Source organism: Amphiura filiformis, chromosome 14 (assembly GCF_039555335.1).
Source record: "Amphiura filiformis chromosome 14, Afil_fr2py, whole genome shotgun sequence".
Classification (NCBI taxonomy): Eukaryota; Metazoa; Echinodermata; class Ophiuroidea; order Amphilepidida; family Amphiuridae; genus Amphiura; species Amphiura filiformis.
Genome location: NC_092641.1, coordinates 39,416,574 through 39,442,997, shown reverse-complemented (window position 1 = coordinate 39,442,997; position 26,424 = coordinate 39,416,574). Strand labels below are relative to the sequence as shown.

At 38.8% G+C, this 26,424-nt stretch overlaps 1 protein-coding gene and 1 long non-coding RNA gene across 2 annotated transcripts in view; both read left to right on the top strand.

Moving 5' to 3' along the window:
* LOC140170072 (uncharacterized) overlaps nt 1–26,424 on the top strand; it is a 176,439-nt gene that overhangs the window by 18,518 nt on the left and 131,497 nt on the right. The gene's annotated exons all lie outside the window — the stretch shown is intronic.
* The window catches only part of LOC140170071 (uncharacterized), a 58,956-nt gene continuing 34,515 nt past the window's right edge, over nt 1,984–26,424 (top strand). Inside the window, exons 1-5 of the mRNA XM_072193391.1 lie at nt 1,984–2,428; nt 4,346–5,527; nt 6,179–6,351; nt 7,184–7,349; nt 16,550–16,659. Coding sequence (XP_072049492.1) covers nt 4,363–5,527; nt 6,179–6,351; nt 7,184–7,349; nt 16,550–16,659 — 1,614 coding nt within the window. The 5' untranslated portion in view covers nt 1,984–2,428; nt 4,346–4,362. The remainder of the gene's footprint in view (nt 2,429–4,345; nt 5,528–6,178; nt 6,352–7,183; nt 7,350–16,549; nt 16,660–26,424) is intronic.

Sequence of the window (26,424 nt, the reverse complement as noted above, 5' to 3'; positions counted from 1 at the left end):
TCGACTAGATATGAGCTTGGTTGCAATCATGATGTGTATCCCAGGGGTGCTGAATTACAAAAAGAAACGAAAGGAAATTATAGGGGGGCAAGCGATTTTTTGGCAGGTCGAAAGGGGCAAGCGATTTTTGACACACATGTTTTGGGCACCGTTTCTAAATTATATTTCTAAAAAAAGGTGTACGAAAACGTTGGGAACACGCCCGACAACATGTCCAATTATGTGAAATTTGCGGCTCGCTCATGCGCTGAATATTAAGGTTTTAAATTTGGGGTCCCTAAAATAAATCTTTCCTGTGTAAAGGGGGGGGGGGCATAGACGATTTTGCTTCAATATTAGGCTTACTATTAACATTAGGGGTTGTGCAATATTTATGTGTAGGACTACCCCCGGTGTGGTGAATTCTAAAAATTATCTGTCACAAATCACATGCCCATCTCCTTGGTGGCTGTGCCAAACAATCAAAAATATGCACTTTTGACTATGAAATGTTATTTTTGATTGCATTTGCAAAATATCATATTTTGCAAAAGTATGTGGTTTTGCACGTAGCACAATGACAACAAATGAACAAAAATCCATAGGAAGAAATTAGTTCAGCGTCATATTGACCACACACATCGTCACATAAGTACGCATGTCCGCCTTTATTCTACAAAATCCGAAAAAATAAAAGTTACTATTAAAAAAAGACATGCTTTTTGTTTTGTTTTTAAAGTAAATATGTATTTTCGAATGTAAACGATTGCAAACGATCTAAATTGTTTGGGCCTCAAATTAATGTGAGCTACGTTACCGGCTGGGCTGGTTTTACTAAATCCATACACGCAAGGTTACTTGAGTGAAATGTAAAACGGATTTTACCATTTCATAGAAGTTTTAAAAATGCGTAAGTGAGTGCGTAACGTAACTGTCAGTAACGTAGTTCACGTTTTTAAATGTTTTGATGTGATTTGCAAACGTTAGAACGTCACGCTGTTTTACTTCGTCAAATAAATTAAAAACTGGGTAACGTACATCACAGCGTTTTGGTGAAAAGTCCAGTTTATTTTATAATTACACAAAGACGTTTTTTAATCACTAATAAATAATGTTGAGAAACAATATGATGGCGTGTTATTAGAAACAGCAAATGTGTACAGAAAATGCATTTATTCAAAGAAAATATTAAGGGTCAGATTTGAAACTTGAGCAGTGGAAACGCATTTTGAGTAATTTTTGAGCCTTTTCAAGGGATAATCAGACTGAAGAAAGCGTTCAAAGACCGTGACCAAGCCACCGATCATGCCGCGCTACTCGACCTTGCAGTTTATATATATTTTGGGTATTTATATCAGTTCGGGGGCACTCGTAATAACCGGACGTCTTTGATTTCAAAGACGGGTCAGTGATTTCACATACGGGGGTCTGTGATATCACATACGTCGAGCTTTGTTGACAGCTCGGCGCTCGATGAAGCACATCGGAACGAAGCTGAGTGTATTACAATAAGCTTTCCTATGTTAAGCAAATATCTACCTGTGCAAAAATTATATCTATCTGTGCAAATTCTGACAAATGGTCCCAGAACACACTAAGATTGCAATGGCTAAAATCAAATGTTTTTAAGTAAAAAAAATCCCAATTTTACTATCCAATTTATGAATTGGATAGTAAAATTAGTAGGCACTCAACATGCTCAACTTGGGCTAGCTACAACTCTGATAAGGCCTATACACAAATTTATTCCCACTGCGCTGGCACGTTCTTCAAAATTACTTATATCGTTTGCGACTGGGTTTTGAAACTAGGGAGTATGTGATTTATGAGACGTCTCTGAAATATGATACTGTTATGTGACATGACGCTTCAAGAGTATTTGATATCAGAGGCGTCTTTGAATTAGCAGTGCCCCCGAACTGATATATAAATCTACCTTTAAATACCTTCATCATAATTATAGTGCAACAGCCAGCTCTCAGTTGCAACAGTCGATATTGTCCAATTCATTTAATACGCGCAATCTAGCTCGCGATCACACAGAGCAATCATTTTCGCGTTTTGTTTTGGAGAGTCCAGTCATTTGTATCACTGACGGGCACCTCGCTTGTATTTCATGGCAGAATCAATGTCACCTCTAGGATATGAGAGCATAATTAATACCACATAACATGCGATAAACCTGGAGATCTGTGCAGTGTTGTTTTCCGGGATTGTTTTAATTCCAGGCTCAGTTTGACGTTTGACCAAACGCAAGGAACACGTGTGGCAACTTTTAGTGACTTTCACCGGCCATGTTGGCGAGATATCGAAAGCGCACATACACACCTAAGCTGAATACCTGATCTGTATCTGTATCACTTTTTTTCATTTCTCATGATTTTACAATGCAGACGTGACGAATTCAACACCAACGTTTAATTTGAAACATTGATCGCTGATTTAATATGTGAGTAATTATCTGATTTTTGTTATTATTTATTGGCAAATTTATATAAACATTATAACGGGCCAGTGGCATAGCTTGGGGTTGTGGCGCCCAGGGCTAATGGCACACCCCTCCCCATTCTTGAAACAATTGCTCGCGGAGCGCGCGCAAATTGGCACATGCAAATAGGGCCTACCAGTAATTAATTTTGGTTATATCGAAGATGATTCATTCTATCTCCACCTATATAACCCCCTTCCAATGCTCATTTTCTCTTTCTTCCTCCCTTTACATCACCCACACATCCTCTTCCCCTCTCTATTCTCCCTCTTTCTCTTCTCATTTCTTTCGAGTAATAAATAACTTAACCTAAAGTCAATTTAAACCAGCTATATTGGAAGTCATATAGCTTTCTATTATATCGATCCTCCTGCATCCGATATTCACATAAATAGAGTAGTGTATAATAGTGTATATAGCACTCAAGTGTCTTCTCATGGTGTCCTTTTGTAACTCGGTGGAAATATTTCGATGGTTTATATTGTTTCACAGTGAATTAAGCCTAGGCTATTTCGAAAACTAAAACACCCTTTCAAATGTAGATTGACTTGTTCGACTTCTCTGCTCGTGAATATTGCACTGCGAAATTTAAAAACTTCTTTTGTATAATTTGACCAGGTAACTCCAAACCTGATTTCCTGCGGTCACATAACAAGTTTCTAACAAATGATGCAAACAAAGATATCAATAATGACGTTACTCAAGAGCTTAGACTGAAAGTGGTGTTAGTATTGTGATTGAACCTTTCTATCTCAAGTTATATGCAAATTAGCTAATTAGCATAAAAATATCAAACATTGTCCAACGTATATCGACCTTGGCACCAAAATGTGGTTAATTTCACAAAGAAGACTGAAAGTTGTGTTAGTTTTGTGATTGGACCTCGCTGTCTCAAGTTATATGCAAATTAGCTAATTAGCATAAAAATGTCAAACATTAAACAAGGTATATCGACCTTGGCACCAAAATGTGGCAAATTTCACATGAAAGACTGTATGTGATGCTAGTTTTGTGATTGGACATTTCTGTCTCAAATTATATGCAAATTAGGTAATTAGGCCTACTTTAGCATAAAAAGTCAAACATTGTCAAAAGTAAATCGACCTTGATACCAAATGTTGCAAATTTCACAAGGAAGACTGAAGGTGGTGTTATTGTTTCATTGGACCTTTCTTTCTTAAGTTATATGCAAATTAGCACAAGGTCACAGTGGTCAAAAACGTGATTTTCGTACAAAATCCTTCTTCCAAAAACAGCGTGAGATGATGTCACATACATGTCGCATGATCATAACTAGGTTTAAGGTGACATAGGGTCACAGTCGTCAAAAATGTTATAGTCCAGCTGCCAAACGCAATTTTGCCACAGAAGCTTGTTTTGGTGTCCATAGTTTTATTTTTGAAGGATATTGGTTCTCAAGACCATCAACTTCAAAAATAAGTTTTTTACTGCTCAAATGCTGTTGAAAAGTTCTCCAAATTATTCCTCTTGTCAAGGCGATCCAGAAAAAGTATACTTAAACCAATCTGTGACATATCCTTCTGGAGTTATAAGCAAAAAGGTCAAAGGTCACGATTTGACCCTCCACATGGGTCAAAACCTGAAAAATGCTTCGATTTTTACCAAAATAGTCTCAAATTGTTCATCATAGGAAATCTATGCAGAAAATTAATAGTTTGTATTGTGTATGATGTTTCCTTACATGGGTAACATGGTAACATAGCAAAACAAAGCGTCTGGATCTATATGATGCAATGGACATTGACCTTTGTCAAAAATCTTCAACGGGGGCAGTGTGAATTTCAACTGGAATACTATAGCTCATTCTATCCAACAGCTCATTGCCACACTTTTTCTTTTTTATTCTATGTATTACAGAATAAAAATCAGCAAAGATGACTTCGATGATAGTAGTATCAAACCGACTGCCCTTCGTGCTGAAAAGATGCGAAAATGGTATTCTGTCAAGACACCCATCTGCCGGTGGATTGGTGACTGCAATGTCACCGGTAGTGACGGAAAAGGGTGGTCTTTGGATCGGGTGGCCCGGGCTTTATTTAAACGAGAATGACGTCATACCTGAAGGAGATGAGAAATCGAACAATGCAGCTGAACGCATAGGTCCGAAGCAGATCCGGTCCGTCAATATCGAGAGTGAACTTTTCGATGAGTACTACAATGGGTGTTGCAACACTGCATTCTGGCCATTGCTTCATTCGATGCCCGATAGAGCTGTCTTTAAGAAAGAGGGATGGAAATCGTATCTTCAAGTAAATGAACTATTTGGTGAAAAGACCTTCAGTGCTTTGAAGAACGTCGTTGATATGCATCCAAATGGACGCGCCCCATTGATTTGGATCCATGACTATCAACTCATGCTTGTACCGAACTATGTCCGTGATATGATAAACGAGCATGGCTTACACTGTAAGATCGCATTCTTCTTGCACATTCCTTTTCCATCGTGGGATATCTTTCGACTCTTCCCGTGGTTTGACGACGTTCTCGTAGGACTTCTTGGATGCGATCTCATCGGATTCCACATTGATGGCTACGTGGATAACTTTTTAGAATGCTGCGTGAAAGGACTGGAATGTCGAGTTGATCGTGAGAATCAAGTGATCCACTATGATGGCAGAACGATTCGCGTTCAGTCCTTCCCGATTGGGGTACCATTTAAACAATTCGAAGAGATGTCGCGCGTTGTTAAGAGCGAAGTTGTCCCACACCCAGACTGTAAAATGATCCTCGGTGTTGATCGGTTAGACTACACAAAAGGCATAATCCATCGAATCAGAGCTTTTGAGAAGCTCTTAGATGAACACCCTGAACATATGGAGAAGGTGATGTTGATGCAGATTGCAGTCCCATCGAGAATTGGCGTTCAAGAGTACATGGAGTTGAAGGATGAACTGGACAGAGAAGTGGGCAGGATTAACGGACGGCTTTCAACACACAAGTGGTCACCAATTCGTTATATCTACCAGTGTCTGAAACAGGACCAACTGTGTGCATTTTATAGGGATGCGTATGTGGCTTTAGTTACACCGATAAGAGATGGTAAGACAGATATTTGAATGTATATTAAATGTATTCCTCTGATCCGTTTGTTCAACATTCCGCTTGATCGACAGCCAATTAAATTTTACTTTGACTTTCAATGGGTTAGTTTTAGGGTATGCAGTAGAGGTACACTCTTTAAGCAGGGCCGGATTTACCTGTTTGGGGGCCCTTGGCCAGGCCAAAATGTGAGGCCCCCAAAGTCACCGTGAGGAAGGCATGTGCAGATTGTGCACTCAAGCATGTCGATTGACCAAGTTTTGGTTTACGTATACTATCCACAGTAGAGGCGGAAGCATTAAATTGAATTTAGATGTTAAGATTTTACAATTAATATGCGCGCAAAGCGGGCGAAAAAAAATCGATTTCAGGCTATTTTAACCAAAAATGAACATAAAAAAATGCTATATAAAAGGCTAGTGCGCGCGAAGCGCGCAAAATTTTGGAATTTTACCATATTTTGTCCCCAAACATGGGTGTTTTTTGGATGCGCAGGGCAAGTTTGGAAATTTGGGGCCCTGGCCCCGGGCCCATCTGGCCCAATGGTAAATCTGGCCCTGTCTTTAAGTTGCGCACTCCCCAAAAAAAAAAAAAAAAAAAGCGAAATTTTGCTGAATAAACGAGTATACTCATACTCATACTTTCTTCCAGGTATGAATTTGGTAGCCAAGGAGTTCGTAGCCTGTCAGATAGGCGAGCCAGGAGTATTGATTCTGTCTCCATTTACTGGTGCTGGAGAGACCATGCACGAGGCTCTCATTTGCAATCCATTGGAAGAGTATGGTCTAGCTGAATGCATGCATAGAGCTCTTGCCATGCCACTGGTAGGTGAACGTATTTTAGTACACTTTCAGTAGTAAATGAGCATAAATGACCGTTGCATGGAAACTACTAGTATTTGAAATATCTTAATGGTTTGAAATTAAAGAGGCCTTGTGTATCAAAAAAATTTAATGAAGTTTAATCCAAAGTCTTGCAATGCAAGAAATTGCTAAAAAAAGATGAAACTTGGTCCATTTTTGCCTACCATGTCCCAAATCAGTAAAAACATGCATTTTATATCTACCGTACTTATGGATTCGGATAATTATATCATGGGTAAAAAAAAACCGTACGTCACAGAAAAATGTTGTAATTGACTTTTTTGATCGCAATTTCGATAAGCATATAAGTCATTTCAAAAAATTTCCCATGTAAAAGTTAAATTTCTTGGTCAAAACTACACAAAAATCACGAAAAATGACATTTTCACAAATAAATTAAGTGTATTGAATTATGAGATGATTTTGTTCATAGGTACTCAATACCCACGTGTTATGTGTTCTGCACATATGAAGTTTCTACTCCATTTAGTTTAAAAGAAGTTAAAATATGTCCCCTGTTTTGTCGGTAAAAAATGGCAAAAATCTTTAAATAACGTGACCTTTGCCATGGAAATGGAATATAACGCGCCGGTTACATATTTGACAAAATGACAAATATTCTTGTAGGCCTATCCTGAAAATTTTGATATATGGTTTGTCCATTTGAAACATCTGTCCTGCGAAAACCGTAGAGCATTTTTTTTTGCTGCATGGCCTCTATCATGTGATATCCCCAAAATGGCCAATTATGTGTTTTTGTCTCTGATAAACCTCACATTTTCCTCACTTTTAGGGTGAACGTGAATTGCGTATGTCTGCGTTGAGACGCCGTGAACGCACCAATGACGTCCACCACTGGGTGAAGACGTTCCTTAAAGCCACGAAAGCTTTCAATGGAGAAGACAACGGCTCCCTGGCTGAACCGTTAACCATCAACCAGATTGAAAAATGGCTGGCAAGTAAGTCAACTTTCAATGCTAATATCGAAAATATAAGTAATTTTTATTGAAAAACACGATAATATTACGCCTACGTATATGCATATAACGTGTATCGATTTAAAATCGCAGCAGACATTAAACATAATTAATTGACCTGGGAAACATTAAAAACAACTTTAGATCTGTGTTGCCACACATGAAAGAAAAGGTGCTTATCTTTACTTGGGTTTATGACCAGGTTCAATCTCTGGATCATAAGCTATATATCGTGATGTATAACTTGCCAGGATTGCTCTGTCACTTCATGACTTGGTGTTCAAAAGTCAATATTAGAAGAAGAAAAACAATTATTCTCATTTTGGGGTTACGGATAGTGTCAACTTATTGTAAAGTACCGGTAGGTAATGGGGATACGCATCCTGCACAAGAACAGATAAACAAAATGGGGAACGATTGCTCGCTACGAGCCTAATAGGCCTAAGTGCTCAATTTATGAGAATTGCGACCAAATTTCGACGATTTGTAGCAAAATTTAAAAACTATTAATAATACGTCATGAGTCAAGAAAGAGTAGATTTATTATTTTCAATACCAGTAGGCCATCAGCGGAACTTTGTCCTTTTTGAGGACTCTTCTTGTTTGCAATTCGACAATGCATGTCGCTTTCACTGCCCTTTCACGACAATACTCAAACTTAAAACTAGTTGTAAGTTCAACTCTTTCACGACAATGCTCAAACTAGTTCTAAGTTCTTCTGGCTAACGGTCACTGTGTGCCTTTCTGACTTAATTTTGGCCTTGACAGAACACAGGGCAGATGGTGCAGACGTACGTACTTATAATATAGCGTTGTGCAAAAAAATACGAGTGTTGCTAATCTTCGAGTATCGAGTTTCGAGTTCGAGTATCGAGTTTCGAGTTGAAATTTTCGAGTATCGAGTTGAAATTTTCGAGTATCGAGTTGAAATTTTCGAGTATCGAGTTGAAATTTTCGAGTATCGAGTTGAAATTTTCGAGTATCGAGTTGAAAATTTCGAGTATCGAGTTGCAATGTTCGAGTATCGAGTTGCAATTTTCGAGTATCGAGTTGAAATTTTCGAGTATCGAGTTGAAATTTTCGAGTATCGAGTTGAAATTTTCGAGTATCGAGTTGAAATTTTCGAGTATCGAGTTGCAATTGTCGAGTATCGAGTTGAAATCTTCGAGTATCGAGTTGCAATTTTCGAGTATCGAGTTGCAATTTTCGAGTATCGAGTTGAAATTTTCGAGTATCGAGTTGAAATTTTCGAGTATCGAGTTGAAATTTTCGAGTATCGAGTTGAAATTTTCGAGTATCGAGTTGAAATTTTCGAGTATCGAGTTGAAATTTTCGAGTATCGAGTTGCAATTGTCGAGTATCGAGTTGAAATCTTCGAGTATCGAGTTGCAATTTTCGAGTATCGAGTTGCAATTTTCGAGTATCGAGTTGAAATTTTCGAGTATCGAGTTGAAATTTTCGAGTATCGAGTTGAAATTTTCGAGTATCGAGTTGAAATTTTCGAGTATCGAGTTGAAATTTTCGAGTATCGAGTTGAAATTTTCGAGTATCGAGTTGCAATTGTCGAGTATCGAGTTGAAATCTTCGAGTATCGAGTTGCAATTTTCGAGTATCGAGTTGAAATCTTCGAGTATCGAGTTCAATTTTCGAGTATCGAGTTGCAATTTTAATTTTCAATCTGCTTTTGAAGTAGGCTATAGGTTGTCCCCTCTCCGACATGAAGAGAAAGCACAAATGTTTAACCCTTCTCTATCCAATTTGTTATTACGTTCTCCACGGAATTCGTAAAAGCCCCGGTAAAAAGCACACTAGTTGTTCATAAAAGGGTAGGCCTACTAGTGGATAGGTATTAACCTCGGGGTATTACCCTCCCGAGTAGGCCTACATTGATACCAGAATGACTAAAATTAGACTAGGGTTAACTTATATATATACCGGGATATATACACGTTACCATTATATTAAGGGCTCGTGGATAAAGAAAAAAAAGGAAAATCTGCATCAGAAAATTCAAACTAGAAAATCGTTCATTTTAGCATACTTCAAGTTTCAAACTCGAAAACCTGCAAAATGAGCCTACTTCGAGTTTTATACTCGAAAATCTGTAAAATGTTTAATTTTAGAGTTTCATTTATACCTATTATAATGAAAAGCAAACTACTTCACATCATATTAGATTAACCCTACTCTAACGCAGGGGGTGCATGGTACCGTGGTATCCAACTCCCCTTACGGATGACTTTAACGTAACCCTAAAACGCTTTTATTTAGTTTTAGCACCCTCTACTTTTTATATAGCTCGAAAATCGTTCATTTTGGCATACGTCGAGTTTCAAACTCGAAAACCTTTAACATGAGCCTACTTCGAGTTTTAAATTCGAGAATCTGCAAAATTTTAAATGTTCGAGTTTCATTCATACCTCATAATGTAAGGTAAACTAAATTTACTTCAGATCATTAGATTAACCATATAGTCCAACGAAGGGGTGGTATCGTGGTATCCAGCCCGGGATCCAACACCCCAACAGATAAGTTTACCGTAACCCAGAACGCTTTTATTTAAGCTTTAGCACACATTTCTTTTGTGCATGCGCATGTGCGAAAAATGTATCATTTGTAACAGGAAAGTTTAACTCGAACTTCGTTCATTTGAGCGCATTTCGAGTTACAAACTCGAAAACCTGCAAAATGAGCGTTCTTCGAGTTAAAAATTCGAAAACCTGCAAAATGATCAATATTCGAGTCTCGTCCATATTTACTATATATGAAAGGCAAAATACTTCAGATCAATCTAGATTAACATTTGGCCTAATAATATGTGTTTACCACTTTGATTAAGGGCCGCATGTGCGACAAATGCATCATTTGCAACAGAAACGTTTAACTCGAACTTCGTTCATTTGAGCGCATTTCGAGTAACAAACTCGAGAACTTGCAAAATGAGCGTACTTCGAGTTAAAACTCGAAAACCTGCAAAATGATCAATATTCGAGTGAAATCCATATTTACTATATATGAAAGGCAAAATACTTCAGATCAATCTAGATCAACCTTTGGCCTAATAAAATGTGTTTACCACTTTGATTAAGTGTCGCATGTGCGACAAATGCATCATTTGCAACAGAAAAGTTTAACTCGAACTTCGTTCATTTGAGCGCATTTCGAGTAACAAACTCGAAAACCTGCAAAAAGAGCGTACTTCGAGTTAGAAACTCGAAAACCTACAAAATGATCAATATTCGAGTGAAATCCATATTTACTATGAAAAGCAAAATACTTCAGATCAATTTAGATTAACCTTTGGCCTAATAATATGTGTTTACCACTTTGATTAAGGGCCGCGTGTGCGAAAAATGTATCATTTGCAACAGGAAAGTTAAACTCGAACTTCGTTCATTTGAACGCATTTCGAGTAACAAACTCGAAAACCTGCAAAATGAGCGTACATCGAGTTAAAAACTCGAAAACCTGCAAAATGATCAATATTCGAGTGAAATCCATATTTACTGTATGAAAGGCAAAATACTTCAGATCAATCTAGATTAACATTTGGCCTAATAATATGTGTTTACCACTTTGATTAAGGGCCGCATGTGCGAAAAGTGTATCATTTGTAACAGGAAAGTTAAACTCGAACTTCGTTCATTTGAGCGCATTTCGAGTAACAAACTCGAAAACCTGCACAATGAGCGTACTTCGAGTTAAAAACTCAAAAACCTGCAAAATATCCAATATTCGAGTGAAATCCATATTTACTGTATATGAAAGGCAACATACTTCGCAAGTGTGGGGTGCTTTATAACGAATTCCCGAGGGGGTGGTAACCACCCCCCTTGTTAAGATACGTAGTAAAAAAGGCTTGGTAGGACGAGGGTTAATAAGGGCCGCATGCCTAAAAATGTATCATTTGCAACAGGAAAGTTTAACTCGAATTTCGTTCATTTGAGCGCATTACGAGTAACAAACTCGAAAACCTACGAAATAAGCGCTGATATGAGCCTACTCGAGTTTCAAACTGAAACATGCAAAATGATTAATATTCGAGTCTCATCCATATTTACTATATATGAAAGGCAACATAGGCCTACTTCAGATCAATTTAGATTAATTTGCCTAAATATGCGCGACAAATGTACTATTCCGAAAACATATATAGGCCTACTTAGACACTAACAACACAACCATGATCATATCATCGTATTCTAAATTTAGTACTTGTATACAGTTCCTATATTTTGGAGTCATTTGTCAAATTTTTTTCTCGTCAAGCATTTTTATTTTGATATCGTCAAGCAGGCGGCTGCCGCAATCTTTTTACTTTTTTTCGACGACTGGGATTTAGACTACAGTACTTCGCGATCTGATCGTTGAAAACGTATAGTCTGGTGCGAAAATGGAAAAATCGTTCAGCTAGACGCAAATTCGCGTAAAGGCTGGCAACCACCTTTATTTTGTCCTTTTGGGTATAGAGATTCCGAATCTATTGTCTGCCAAAATGTTTCTTTCCCACATGACCTTGATATAAGGGGTAAAGTTTGTACACGGGTAAATAGGGTGAAAAATTAAAAGAGTCAAAATGTCAGTATGCAGCATATCAAATTACTTCGGGTACTCCAAGGTTTTCAGAAATGCATTTCTTTTCTCAATGCGACCTATGGTTCTCAAGATAGGGTCCTTTAAAGGTCAGAGGTCTTGTACAGGGGTCAGAAATTAAAGTTGCTCGGATTTTCTTCAAAATGGTCGCAAAATGTTCGTCTTGTCATTTGGTATAAGAAAAGAATAGTTTGGGACACCTTGGATGCTTGAGAAAAAAATTTCAACTCGATACTCGAAAATTTCAACTCGATACTCGAAAATTTCAACTCGATACTCGAAAATTGCAACTCGATACTCGAAGATTTCAACTCGATTTCAACTCGATACTCGAAAATTTCAACTCGATACTCGAAAATTTCAACTCGATACTCGAAAATTTCAACTCGATACTCGAAAATTTCAACTCTATACTCGAAAATTGCAACTCGATACTCGAAAATTGCAACTCGATACTCGAAGATTTCAACTCGATACTCGAAAATTTCAACTCGATACTCGAAAATTTCAACTCGATACTCGAAAATTTCAACTCGATACTCGAAAATTTCAACTCGATACTCGAAAATTTCAACTCGATACTCGAAAATTTCAACTCAATACTCGAAAATTGCAACTCGATACTCGAAAATTGCAACTCGATACTCGAAGATTTCAACTCGATACTCGACAATTGCAACTCGATACTCGAAAATTTCAACTCGATACTCGAAAATTTCAACTCGATACTCGAAAATTTCAACTCGATACTCGAAAATTTCAACTCGATACTCGAAAATTGCAACTCGATACTCGAAAATTGCAACTCGATACTCGAAAATTTCAACTCGATACTCGAAAATTTCAACTCGATACTCGAAAATTTCAACTCGATACTCGAAAATTGCAACTCAACTCGAAAATTGCAACTCGATACTCGAAAATTTCAACTCGATACTGAAAATTTCAACTCGATACTCGAAAATTTCAACTCGATACTCGAAAATTTCAACTCGATACTCGAAAATTTCAACTCGATACTCGAAAATTTCAACTCGATACTCGAAAATTACAACTCGATACTCGAAAATTTCAACTCGATACTCGAAAATTTCAACTCGAAACTCGATACTCGAACTCGAAACTCGATACTCGAAGATTAGCAACACACAAAAAATACAATACTCATTTAGTATACTGTGATCATGACATAATTAATACAGTAAACAACTTTCTTTAAGCTTAAGTTTATAAACTATCGTTGTGACTTAGCAATGCTCGATACTATATTCTTATATTATATTCTAGTATTAAACTTAGGGGTGGTGCAATAATTATGTGTACCCCTGAGGTGGTAAATTATAGGGTGGGGGCAAAGATTTTTTGGCAGGTCGAAAGGGGGTCAAGCGATTTTTGGCAGGTCGAAAGGGGGGGCAAGCAATTTTGGCACATATATTTTGGGCATTGTTTCTATATAACGCCCTAAAATGGCGTAGGAAAACGTTACGAACACGTTCAAATATGCAAAATCTTGCATGTGTAAGGGGGGGGGGGGGCAAAGAACCACCCCTTATGCTATTTAGTTACATGTCTCCATTTTTTCACTTTTCTATGTTTTTTTCCTCAAACTAAAATGCCAGTCCATATTTGATAACAAATTAAATTTCTCTTATCTGTCATAAATTATCTGTCATAAAATATATCTCATCAGCCAGCTGCTCTATTTTGAAATTTGTTGTGAAAAAAATTCTCTGCAATTGTTTCGTGCAATTAAAGGCCCATTCAGTGATTTGCTCATCCGAACGATCGTAAAAATAGTTACCTTTGTCATTCCTCGCGCCGGTAGGCGCGAGGTATTAGTGTTTACTTCTGAATCGAACGTGGGGACATGGGGAAAGCCTGATTATAGTAAATTATATTTACCTTCATTTAAATATTTATGATACTTTCATCAAAACAAATATTCAAGCGATGATAGTGTGTAATATAAAAAATATAAAATTTCACTATTTTTAGAGAAAATAGTGTTTTTAGACAAAACGATATTTTGTTTTCTGCATAGAGGTTGATTTACTAATTGCATTGAGCATGCGTGGTGATAAATTGGCAAGAAATTCTTTCTGTTTGGGGTGTTTGATAAAATTCCCTTTAAAGGGAAAGCTTCCTGGAAAGCTTAAGCAACATATACGTCACTAACTTTGTCCGATCGGGCTCAAATTTGGTGGGTGGAATCCTGGATACGAGGGGAATATATGCCCGAAATAAAATTGAGGTCAAGCGAGGTCAAAGGTCATTACGGAGGGGTCAAATTTCAAACTTTGTCCGATCGGGCTCAAATTTGGTGGGTGGAATCCTTGATACTAGGGGAATATATGCCTGAAATAAAATTGAGGTCAAGCGAGGTCAAAGGTCATTACGGAGAGGTCAAATTTAAAACTTTGTCCGATCGGGCTCAAATTTGTTGGGTGGAATCCTTGATACGAGGGGAATATATGCCCGAAATAAAATTGAGGTCAAGCGAGGTCAAAGGTCATTACGGAGGGTCAAATTTCAAACTTTGTCCGATCGGGCTCAAACTTGGTGGGTGGAATCCTTGATACGAGGGGATTACATGCCCGAAATAAAATCGAGGTCAAGCGAGGTCAAAGGCCATTACGGAGAGGTCAAATTAAAAACTTTGTCCGATCGGGCTCAAATTTGGTGGGTGGAATCCTTGATACGAGGGAAATAAATAATAATAAATAAATGTAGATATTTATATAGCGCTTAATGCCGTAAACAGCCTCTAAGCGCTTTACATTTATTCCGCCGTCATTAGAATATGTCGGAACCACGTTTGCAGCCTGCAAGTGGCGCAGGGTCCATCAGTACAACGACTGTGACTACCCCTAACAGCTTCCCATTGCACCTGGGTGGGGTGAGGCAAGCGAGGCAAAGCGCCTTGCCCAAGGGCGCAACACAGTGGTGGGAAGGAGAATCGAACCCACGCACGTCGAGCAAGCTCTCAGATTATGAGTCCAATGCCGTAACCACTGAGCCACCGTGCCCTCTATGAAATATATGCCCGAAATAAAATTGAGGTCAAGCGAGGTCAAAGGTCATTACGGAGGGGTCAAATTTCAAACTTTGTCCGATCGGGCTCAAACTTGGTGGGTGGAATCCTTGATACGAGGGGATTACATGCCCGAAATAAAATCGAGGTCAACCAAGGTCAAAGGTCATTACGGAGGGGTCAAATTTCAAACTTTGTCCGATCGGGCTCAAATTTGGTGGGTGGAATCCTTGATACGAGGGGAATATATGCCCGAAATAAAATTGAGGTCAAGCGAGGTCAAAGGTCAAGTTATAATAAAAATCATAAAATTTGGGTCCCTATTTTCAAGGTTACCTATTTCTCCAATGCTTAAGCAATAAAATATACGTCACTTATACGTTGAACACGGATCGATTGGCGCGAGGTTCATATTGGTGCGTATACACCAAATATGTATCTTGTTTTCATAGATGTGCTAACATAGCCTGTTAGTGGTTCAGCCGAAAGCTGTGTATTTAAGACAAAATACGGTATTTACATGAATCTGTAATTTATATACTGACAGTAAGGTTCTGTGCAATAATTATGAGCCCTGGGGAGGGTGAAATGGGGGGGCAAGAATTTTTTGGCGAGACGAAGGGGGAAGCAATTTTAGCCAGCCGAGGGGAGGGCGATTTTGGCATGTGTAAAGGGGGGGGCAAAGATCTTTTGGCGGTCTGAGAGGGGGGGAGCAAGCGATTTTTGGCAGGTCATGAGGGGGAAATCCGATTCCTCCCCGCCCTTAAATTAGCTACAAGTATTTGATTGGGACTTCAAATTCGTAAATACTGCTGTTATCTTGGTGTTTTTGCCATTTTTTTTTTCATTTCAAAAATTCCAAATGATAATTTTTATGACTAATATTTCACTTTCAAGTAGTTTATAAACATTTTTTTTACACTTTCGCTGGGATCACTGAATGGGACTTTAATAGACTTGGTTGTTGATGTTTTGGTTAATTTTTTTGAGAAATCTCCTATTTTATTTCGCTCTTTTAAAAACCCTATATCTTCAATACGAAAGGTCAAAATTTCATATGAGGGACGGCTTTTTATCGCATCTACATACACTTTAAGTACATATCATTTGATTAATACAATTTACTTCGAGGTCTGTTAAATTCAGTTAAAAAATATAAATTTTAATCATTTGCAATAAAATGCGAATTTAAAAACAAACACACAAATCAAATGATGTGTACTTAAGTGTATGTAGCTGCGATACAAGAGCGAAATGAAAATCATGGATTTTACTGTAGAAACCAATGGTGGTTGGTGGGCCCTTATCAACCCCTCCCCTCATCTTTGATGGTCAGTCCTACGGTACCCCCTTCCCCTCCTCGGGTAAGGTGCTTGTAAAAATTGTTATCATTAAAATGAGGATGGATCTACGATTAGGCTTTAGCTTAGGTCGTTTGTTACATAAACATGCCCTGATCGATGAGCACGTATGAGATTCTAGCAATAGTTTCGTCATGATCTATATGTTTCATTTGTTCATTAGAATCTAATGTAATGTTTCCTTCATTTTGTTACAGAATATGTTGGTGACACTATGAAGTTAGTCTTGCTACTTGACTACGATGGCACATTAGCACCAATAGCTTCACATCCAGATGTGGCCCATCTCCCTGAAGAAACAAAATGGGTAAGCATTCATTAGGAAATGAATTTGGAGAAAACCTTCTGTTAATAAAATACTATGCTGAGCCACCAGCCTGGGTGGCTCACGCTCCAGTAATTTCAGATGATTGAGCTCAGTAATACATCAAAGAATGTCTTCCAATTCATGAAAACAAATAGATAATCAGCTTATCGGATTAAAAGCTTAGAGGGAAGGTCTTGCTGCTCAGCGAATGTTTGTAATTATCAGAAGGTTTTTCCAAATTCATTCTCTAATGTAAATTTTTGCTCAACTAAATGACTAAAATTCATATTACCCTCATGGATCATATCCCGGAGCGGGTTCCTTTGGACCTAAATTAGGGCAAATGTTGGTGCTTTTGGGTGTGTTTTTTTTTGTGAAAAATTGTTATACTGATGGGTGGTAAAAACAGCAAAAAGTAGGTATAGAGAACGTCAGCAAGTCTGCGTGGCACATCCCCGTTCTATTTTTTTTTCGAAGAACACCCCCACCGCGGATCATTATAGGCGATGTAATGCAATCACTTGGCGGTTGGTGGGGTGGGTGGGGTTGCAGGAGTCATGGGTGTCCCCCCCCCCTCCCTTTGAGGCTATCGATTTTTTTTTAATTTGAGGTGCAACATTTTATACTATTTTAGCCGTCGGTGGAGGACATATTTTGAGGGCAGAATGGCAGTCTGGAAGGGCATATTATTAATAATGCCGTCGGTTAATTTTACCTATTATAAAATGTCAATAAAATGTCAATATAATACATCATCGATATCTCCAATTTGTGTGTATTAGGGACGCACCATTATATTCTCAGGGTGGGGTAGGAAGTTTTCACAAAAAAAAAATTCACCCACGTACTACATGAGCAAAAAAAAAAAAAACTTTCCCCACCAACCCTAAAAAAAAGAAGAAAAACCTTCCCTCACCTAACTGTGTATAATGCATGGAATTAAAACAAACAAACTTGTCGCCTTCACAACTTCGCTGCCTTCGGGGCGAAAAAAATTCTTCCCCGACCCCAACTTCCTACCCCCCCGAGTATCAAATGGTGCGTCCCTTATACGTATTAATTCCTTTGCTAAATCGTAAATATGATTAAAAGAAAGTCACTTGAAGCGTCGGTGCCGTAATTTCAGCTATTCTAACATTTACAATTCACAATTCAAAACGACTGAAATAGATTTAATGTTATAATGTAGAATATTGGAGATATTCTTGCTGAATGAAGTTTAATCAAGGGTTTGATTTTATTTTAATTTTATTTCGTGTGTTTAATTTAACCACAAGCCATGGCAAATTCCTACCATGTTCAACGTTTAAACATGTTAAGAAACGTATCGTAATTTAGTGTTTAGAAAAAGTGTATTATAGTCTATAAACTATGTTTTTGCAGGGAATGCATTTTGCAAAGTAGCATGTGCGGAAGTTAACTATTCAGTTACATTTTATTTGGTCTCGCTGACAGGGGTTATTTTAATGGGGAAAAGTCACTGCACGGTAATTTAATTTCCGGCATATCAAAACGTTTGGGCCAAAAAGGACACTGATTATTACAAGCATTTACGCATATGAGGTGAGCTCTACTACATTGTAACCTTCACCTTCAGAAATTCAGTGAGGAGTCACTAGAATCCACAACATGCTGATCTATCAGGGGCACAGTTCTTAAAACCCCAATACATTTGTACATTCATTGAATGACCTTTGATGATTCGGGTACAAAAACTCATACTCTGCAACATGATGTCAAATTTTGCACTAGGATTATGTAATTGAGCTTATTGGACTATGCCATTGGGATGAGGCCATTGTGGTCCATAGTGAGTATAATTGGACTAATGCATTAATTGAATAGGGGTAGTCAGAAGTGCAGTATAAAGAACATACATACTAAACAGGATATAAAAATACATGTAGGTCTGTTTTTGTGATTAATTTATAAAAAGCAGATCTTTTGCCGCTACACAACATTGAATAAACAGACATAGCGTCTGGTTTAGAGAGGACCAAAACACGTTTGCATTTCTGGCGAAAATTGTGAGTAAGTTGAGATTGATGAAATATAATTTTAAAATTAAAAATGCACAAAAGACAAAATCTGATATTATTGTCTAGTCATATGACTAAGCCATGCTACTCGTTTACTATATAAATATACCATATTTAAATATTAAAGTTAAGAATGTATGAATGTGAACCATAATATTAATACAAAATACAAAAAACCCATGAAATTTTCACATCCATGCATACCAGCCCAATTGAGCCCATGCCCTGCGGCGACGGTTCGCTATCTCTCAAGGACCGCTATCTCTAAGGTTCGCTATCCCTAAGGTTCGTTATCACTAATTACGAAAAAGGTCCACTATACCTAAGGTTCGATATCACTAATTTTTAATAAGGTTCCGTATTTCTAAGGTTCGATATCACTAATTTTAAATAAGGTTCGCTATCTCTAATTTTAAATAAGGTCCGCTATCACTAATTTATTGAAGGTTCGCTATCTCTAAGGTTCGCTATCACTAATTTAAAATAAGGTCCGCTATCTCTAATTTTAACAATCCCGGTATCCCTAAGGTTCGCTATCTCTAATTTTAAATAAGGTCCGCTATATCTAAGGTTCGCTATCTCTAAGGTTCGCTATCTCTAAGGTTCGCTATCACTAATTTCAAATAAGGTTCGCTATCTCTAACTTTAAATAAGGTTCGCTATCTCTAATTTTAGATAAGGTTCGCTATCTCTAATTTAAATAAGGTTCGCTATAGCTGTCCTTATTTAAAATTAGAGATAGCGGGCCTTATTTGAAATTAGAGATAGCGGACCTTGTTTAAAATTAGAGATAGTGGACCTTATTTAAGATTAGTGATAACGAACCTTAGGTATAGCGAACCTTAATCGAAATTAGTGATAGCGAACCTTAGAGATAGCGAATCTTAATTAAATAGGGATAGCGAACCTTAAACAAAATTAGTAATATCGAACCTTAGGTATAGCGGACCTTTATTGCAATTAGTGATAGCGAACCTTAGAGATAGCGAACCTTCAATAAATTAGTGATAGCGGACCTTTTTCAAAATTAGTGATAGCGAACCTTATTTTAAATTAGTGATATCGAACCTTAGAACTAGCGAACCTGATTCCAAATTAGCGATATCGAACCTTAGAAGTAGCGGACCTTTTTTTAGGTATAGCGAACCCTTTTCTCTATTCGAGATAGCGGGATTCGGATCTCCATAGACTTTACACGTTAGTGATAGCGAACCTTAGAGATAGCGGTCCTTAGAGATAGCGGGATGTTACCTGCAGCTACCTGCCCTGCACAATTGATTTACCATTCTTCTTTGGATAAATTAATGCTGTGCAGAAAACAATACTACTCAGAACACCCCCATTTCAAAAGTACCATGGCCCAACACTGACCATGTGTGTGGGGCATGCCGTAGCACCATCAGTCGGCTGCGGAACAGGCGACTACAAGCTTTCTCCAACTAATGCGATCTTGGGCAAGCGAAACAATTTTGTTTGACGGCAGCATCCCTTCAGTATCTCCCAGGAGGTGCTGGACATACTGTAAGTACAGTGTGCGCGGCCGTCTCGGTTTCCTCTTCCCATGTGGTGGAATATAAAGCGCATATTCTTTCACAGGCTCGCCATCTTCAAGACGCAGTATATGGCCGAGAAATTTGAGTTAATGAATCTTGACTCTGGCAACCAGTGGAGTGGTGTTGGTCAGGTTGTAGATGGTTTCATTTGGAATCCGATCCACACGCTTGATGTTTAACATGACTCTGTAGCAAGATGTTGCAAATGCATTGATCTTGTTTTCCATGTCCTTGGTGATTACCCATGACTCACACCCGTACAGAAAGACAGTAACACACGTTGTCTGAAAGAGCTTGATTTTTGTTTCGATTGGCAAAGACGGGCTTCTCCAAAGGCGTTCCAGTTTCCAGAAAGCTGCCCAGGCTAGTGCTTTTCTTCTTTTTAGGTCTCCAACACTAGAGCCCATCTTGGAACCCAAATACTTGAAGTCTGTGACATGGTTGATGGTACTACCATAGACTTCAAGTGCTGGTTGGGCGTTACAGTTTGCAGTCATATATTCTGTCTTAGGTGCGCTGATGACAAGGCCTAGATTTGCTGCTGCAGTTGCAGTCCTAGTGAGCTGTGACTGGGCCCGCTCTATGGAAGATTCCAGCAGGGCAATATCATCAGCAAAATCCAGGTCATTCAGCATCTTGGCAGGATACCTGCTTGACCGACGTGGGTAGGTAACAATTCCAGCGTCAATTCCAGAAGTTGATTTCATCAGAAGGTAGTCTACCAGGATAATGAACAGGAATGGTGCCAACACATCACCCTGAAGCACTCCAGTTGTTACTTGGAAAGGCTCTGAGATACTGCCATCTACCATAACGGCACTATTGGAGTCTTTGTAGAGCACCTGGATGGCATTGACCACAACCTTTGGTATTCCATAATGCCGCAGCACTGAAAACATGACGGACCTGTTGATGGAGTCGAAGGCTTTTTTGAAGTCCACAAAAGTGACTGTTACGGGAAGTTGGTACTCCTTGAAGCCTTCCATGATCCTCCTCAAAATGTGTATTTGCTGAGCACAGCTGCGACCCGATCTAAAGCCAGCCTGGTTGCTTCTCAGTAAAGGATCAATGTGGGGTCGGATCCTGTTCAGAAGGATCTTGTTGTACACTTTTGCGGCAATGGACATAAGCGAAATACCACGGTAGTTTGTCATGAGAGAGAGGTCACCTTTCTTTGGCAGAGGAATGATTACATTCGTAACCCATTGACGTGGCGGTGTCAGCGTTGAGAATACTTCCATACAGAATTCGAGAATCATATCAATCATGCTATCCCCTCCTCCCTGAAGTGCTTCTGCAGTTATAGCACAGTCCAATCCAGCTGCCTTGTTGGTCTTCATGGCTGCTATTGCTTTGACTACTTCTTCACGAGTTGGGGGCTCAGTGATAATAGGAAGATCTTCAACAGCTGGTGCAGGAAGTTCTGAAGCTGCTGTGCCACTGTCGTTGTTAAGGAGCGAGCTACAATATTCCTTCCATTCCTCAAGCAGTTCATGGTCACTGGTTGGAGCTGATCCATCTCTCTTTTTGACTTTCACCCCTTTCCTTGAGTTCTTCCCAGAAAGCGAGTGTATACTTTTCCAGGTGGTGGTTTAGTTCCCCATCTCGTTGGCCAGCTTCAGGTCTTCCATCTGCTTATTGAGGGTAGCAAGCTCGTCAGATTTATAAGAGTTGTTAAGGCTGGTGTTCAAGTTCCTCCATCTTTCTCTAGATTGACGAGACATTGAAATGGAGTAACGCTTTTTGGCCTCATCCCTTTCAAGTTTAAGTCTGATGGTTGCATCTGATACCCAACTTGGTAGTCCGCATGGCTCTTGCTTTCCAATAACTTTCTCAGCAACTTCACGGACCGCTGTTTCGAAGGTCTCATACCTATCAGAGATGGGTGTGGTGTCATCCATGCTCAAGACCTGGAATCTGTTTGATAGCTCCAGCTGAAATTTCTCCTTTGTATCAGTATCTTGCAACTTCTTCCAGTTGAATGTTGGTCTCTTGCAAGGTTTTCCTTTGCTAGTTCGCAGACTGGCAGCTAGACGGATGCTCACAATACGATGATCGGAGTCCACTTCTACTGAGTTGTATGCTCGACAGTTGCGGAGAGAATTTACCCACTTGCTGTTTATTAGTATGTGATCTAAACTGTGCATGGGTTGATCCAGCTGGATGGGTCCAAGTCCAGAGGCGGTTCCTTGGTTGCGGGAATCTCATCTGGGCCGGTCTGAGATTGTACTCCTGGCAGGTGTTGACCAGACGCTCACCATTGTCATTTGTTGAATCATGGTAGCAATGTGGACCAATGACCCAAGGATGGGAAAGATGACTGTCTGTTCCTATTCTGGCATTAAAATCGCCGAGGATGAGATGGATGTTGTGCCTTTTTATACCATCCAGGTGGTCAGATAGAGATGAATAGGATTCCTCCTTGTCAGAAGATGTTGCGCACTCAGTGGGTGCATATACAACAGTGATGCTGAGCTGAGGGTTGCCATGGAATGTTACAAATAGTATCCTCTCGGAAACAGCTTCAACACTCTTAAGACATCTGTGAATGTGCTTGGACATGACCAGACCAACTCCTCCGTGCCTTTGCTTGGTAGCAGAACTGAATAATAAAACCCAGTTCCTATCATCTGACCAAAGTTCATCGGTTGGGCGTGGTGTAATGAGACGATGTTCTTGAATTCCGGCAATGTCAATACCTGCATCAGCACAGCCCATGAATAGCTGATGCATTTTCCCTTGTTGATTTACAGTACGGACATTATAAGTAGATATTACAAGAGGTTTGAAGGTAGACAGGCGACAATAATCAGGGCCAACAGTTCGTGATGGTGTGCCGAGTTCCCGCTGGTCCGTCATGAAGTCAACAGTAGACTGCCGCTCATCTACCCTCGGTATTTTCGAAGATTTGCTTGTAGTTTTCGTAATCATGAATTTTGCTGGGAATTATTTTGGTCCAGTCCCAGCAGCTTTACGGGTGATCAGCCCTGTTTCAGCTTATTTCTGGACACACAGCAGCCGAGATCTACCAATATGTAGTAGTTCGCCCCTGATCTGGAACATGTTGGCCAGTGTTGGAAGGTTGACCAATGATGACATTGATGATGCCGTAGCAGCATAGAACAATACCTGGAAGCGGCAATAGAAATTAGCATGAGGCCGCATTGATATGTAAATAGCGTATTGTTATTTAAATTTGTGCCCAGGCTTATAGAGGGCGGAAGTCATGTTATGCAGACAGAGAATGGCTCGATGCGCCAGGCTAGGCATGTCAAATTGCTGAGTGAATGTGTATAAATCCCTTTTCTGTATAGGTAATAAGCTAGTATATTTAGTGTACCAGTTTGTTCAACAAACAAATAAGTATTATATTAAATATAAACTTTGAAATTTATGTGAAGTGCAGAGCTCCGAAATCTAGCTAAGTCGTGTGGTGTGAAATTATGCTGTGTGACCCCCCTCTGCGTGGTAGAATTATATTCATAAAACATTGAATTTAACAGACATTATGGGCAGCCAACCATGATTTATCAGCATTTAAAAGATATATTAATTAACAAAGATAAATAATCAATAATACAAATGACAATTTAACTAGTAAACAAGTCTGAAATCTTAAAATGTTGCCACGTGATTTCCCGAACACATGATATGTCAACATGTGACCATTATTCAAATTTACCGTAAATATTTGGAGTATTGTTGCACGGCTTGCACATTGTCGTAGTCAACTGTGCATTTCTTTACCTCCGTATAAAGTCAATAATTCATGCTGGGAGCCAAGTAACATTCTGTCTGCTTAGTGCAGATTGGTATTTTATTTTACTTGAGAGCATAATAGAAATACATAAGACGAATAAGGCGCCATGATAGAAGGTCAGGTCGGGTATCAAAGGTTATTGTATCTTTAAATACTACTTGTATTTCACACCTTGCCTCTGTCACATATTTCCTTCATATTATTCACAGCAAGTCCTAATTTTGACTTTGCTATTGCAAAATGTCATTTCATATCAAATTAGTAGACTTTCTTTGAAAAAACACATCACTGGTGCCTGATGGGAATACCCGTCCGCCATTTCATTAAACTGGCTCGTTTCCGCCTGGTTTGTGCCCAGATGTATTGGGGCGCGCTATACTCTCATTGAACAGGCAAAGTTCGCAAAACTAACAACGTTGTTATTTGCCAATATCAATTAACATGATCCAAGGGGTCGAACATGAATTATTCATAACGGATTGATAACTGGCCTCACTTTCTAGCTAGTAAACCAGCGGAATTTTCATAGGTTTTGCGTTGCTAATAGAACAACCGTGAATTTAGTGTCACCCCCTTGGTAGTAGGGTACGCGAGCATACTGCATACACTACAGTTCACAAACAACTACAATATCATCCAAGTTTCCGATGTATTTTACAATCAATTAATTTGATATTCAACAGAAAGAACCTAAACAATGTTCCTAATACTACTGATTAAAAATTATTTCATAAAACTATCAACTTAATCACAATTTTCACCAGAAATGCAGACATGTTTTGGTCCTCTCAAAACCAGAAGAACTTCAACCCAAATTGTTGAGTCAAACCACAGTAAACTGCACCATATTTTATTCCTGAGACATATAAGACTATTATTCACGTACAAAAGTAATAGTAAATAACAGGTTCATCTCTTTGGTATCAATTTTATTTATATAAAAGAAAAACTCACATCAAGAAAGCTCAAAAACGAGGGGAAAACTTGCCCATAGTAGCCTAATTAGGTGCATACAGTGTATCTTGGCAACACCGCTTCAGTGAGCAGCTGAACTCACATATTTTTCTCACTGGACCCATTCCATGTCAACTCCAGGGATGTGCACCGCAGCACCTCTTCAATTTGTTTCTTTTTCTGTGTGGTGGTAGATATTGATGAGAAAGTAAAATTCCGAAAATTTGAGCTTCATACTCCATTTCGTTTTCCTGTGGCATCAATTTAAAATTTAGGTGGGTCAGCGTAAAAAATGTGTCGCAACGCGAAAGACAACGTTTGGAGGTCCATAAATGTATAAAGGGAACCATGTATTCTGGGGTACTTATTTGTGTAGAATTCAAATCTGGCATCAGAAAACTTGTAACTCCTTTACTTTAAAAGATATAGGGCCCTCAAAATGCAACTTCGTCCATCCAGGACCAACTTTGGGGGGTCAAAACTCCAAAAGTAAAAATATCCAATATTGAGCCTATTAGAATACTTTTAGCTGAGATATTACCCATGCAAAACCCCAATTGTACATTTTTTGTACATTTTGACCCCCCTGAAAACCAATGTCAGACATTTTGCCCCACCATCAACTTCGGGTATGTTGAAGATATGTCCTTGGACAACATTTCTGAGAGATATTGGCTTTGGGACTCGATGGCTTCAACACATCAGTAAGGTTTGCATTCTCCATAGAGTTGTACACATTTTTGATTTCGCATGTATAATGACTAATGTACAACTCTATGGAGAATGCAAACCTTACTGATGTGTTGAAGTTAGGAAAACTTATCAAGAAACTTCACTCAAGGCAACCAGTGAAATCGATGGCGCTATAATAATATGATGGTAGGTTGAAATGGGCTTTGGACATGAAAAACGGCTGTCTCAAGCATAAAAATGGCCAAAAATTGGCTGATCATCAAAAGTTTGAACTCATATTGGAGCGATTAAATCTAACTCCATTTTATTCTTTTACAGATTCCCAGAATAAGCAGATTCTAATTGTCACATAACTGGCAGAACTAAGCAAAGCGTGTTAAGATATTTATTTTATGGAGAAATATACCTAAAAAACCCGGTTTTCAGGTCAGTCCACCATAGGGGAAAATGAGCAGCAGTGCGTGGATAGAAAGAGTGACCCAAACGTTTTGATATGACGGATTTTGTAAACCACTGTCGTTCGCAAAGGGTTAAGTTGTGAGGTGGGTGGGGGTGTGTCATGGCGTCGCGCTTGCTCCACAGAGGGGGTGTTTGAGTTGGAAAAAGTTGACAAAATAAAGGTCCGATTAAATTTTGGTGCACATATTTTACACTAATATAGCTTTAACAAAAGTGTACATGCACGTTGTCCAAACTAGAAACCAAAACGGCCACTATATTTTATATCCATATCACAAATAGACATTATAGCCGACGCGGCGTTAAA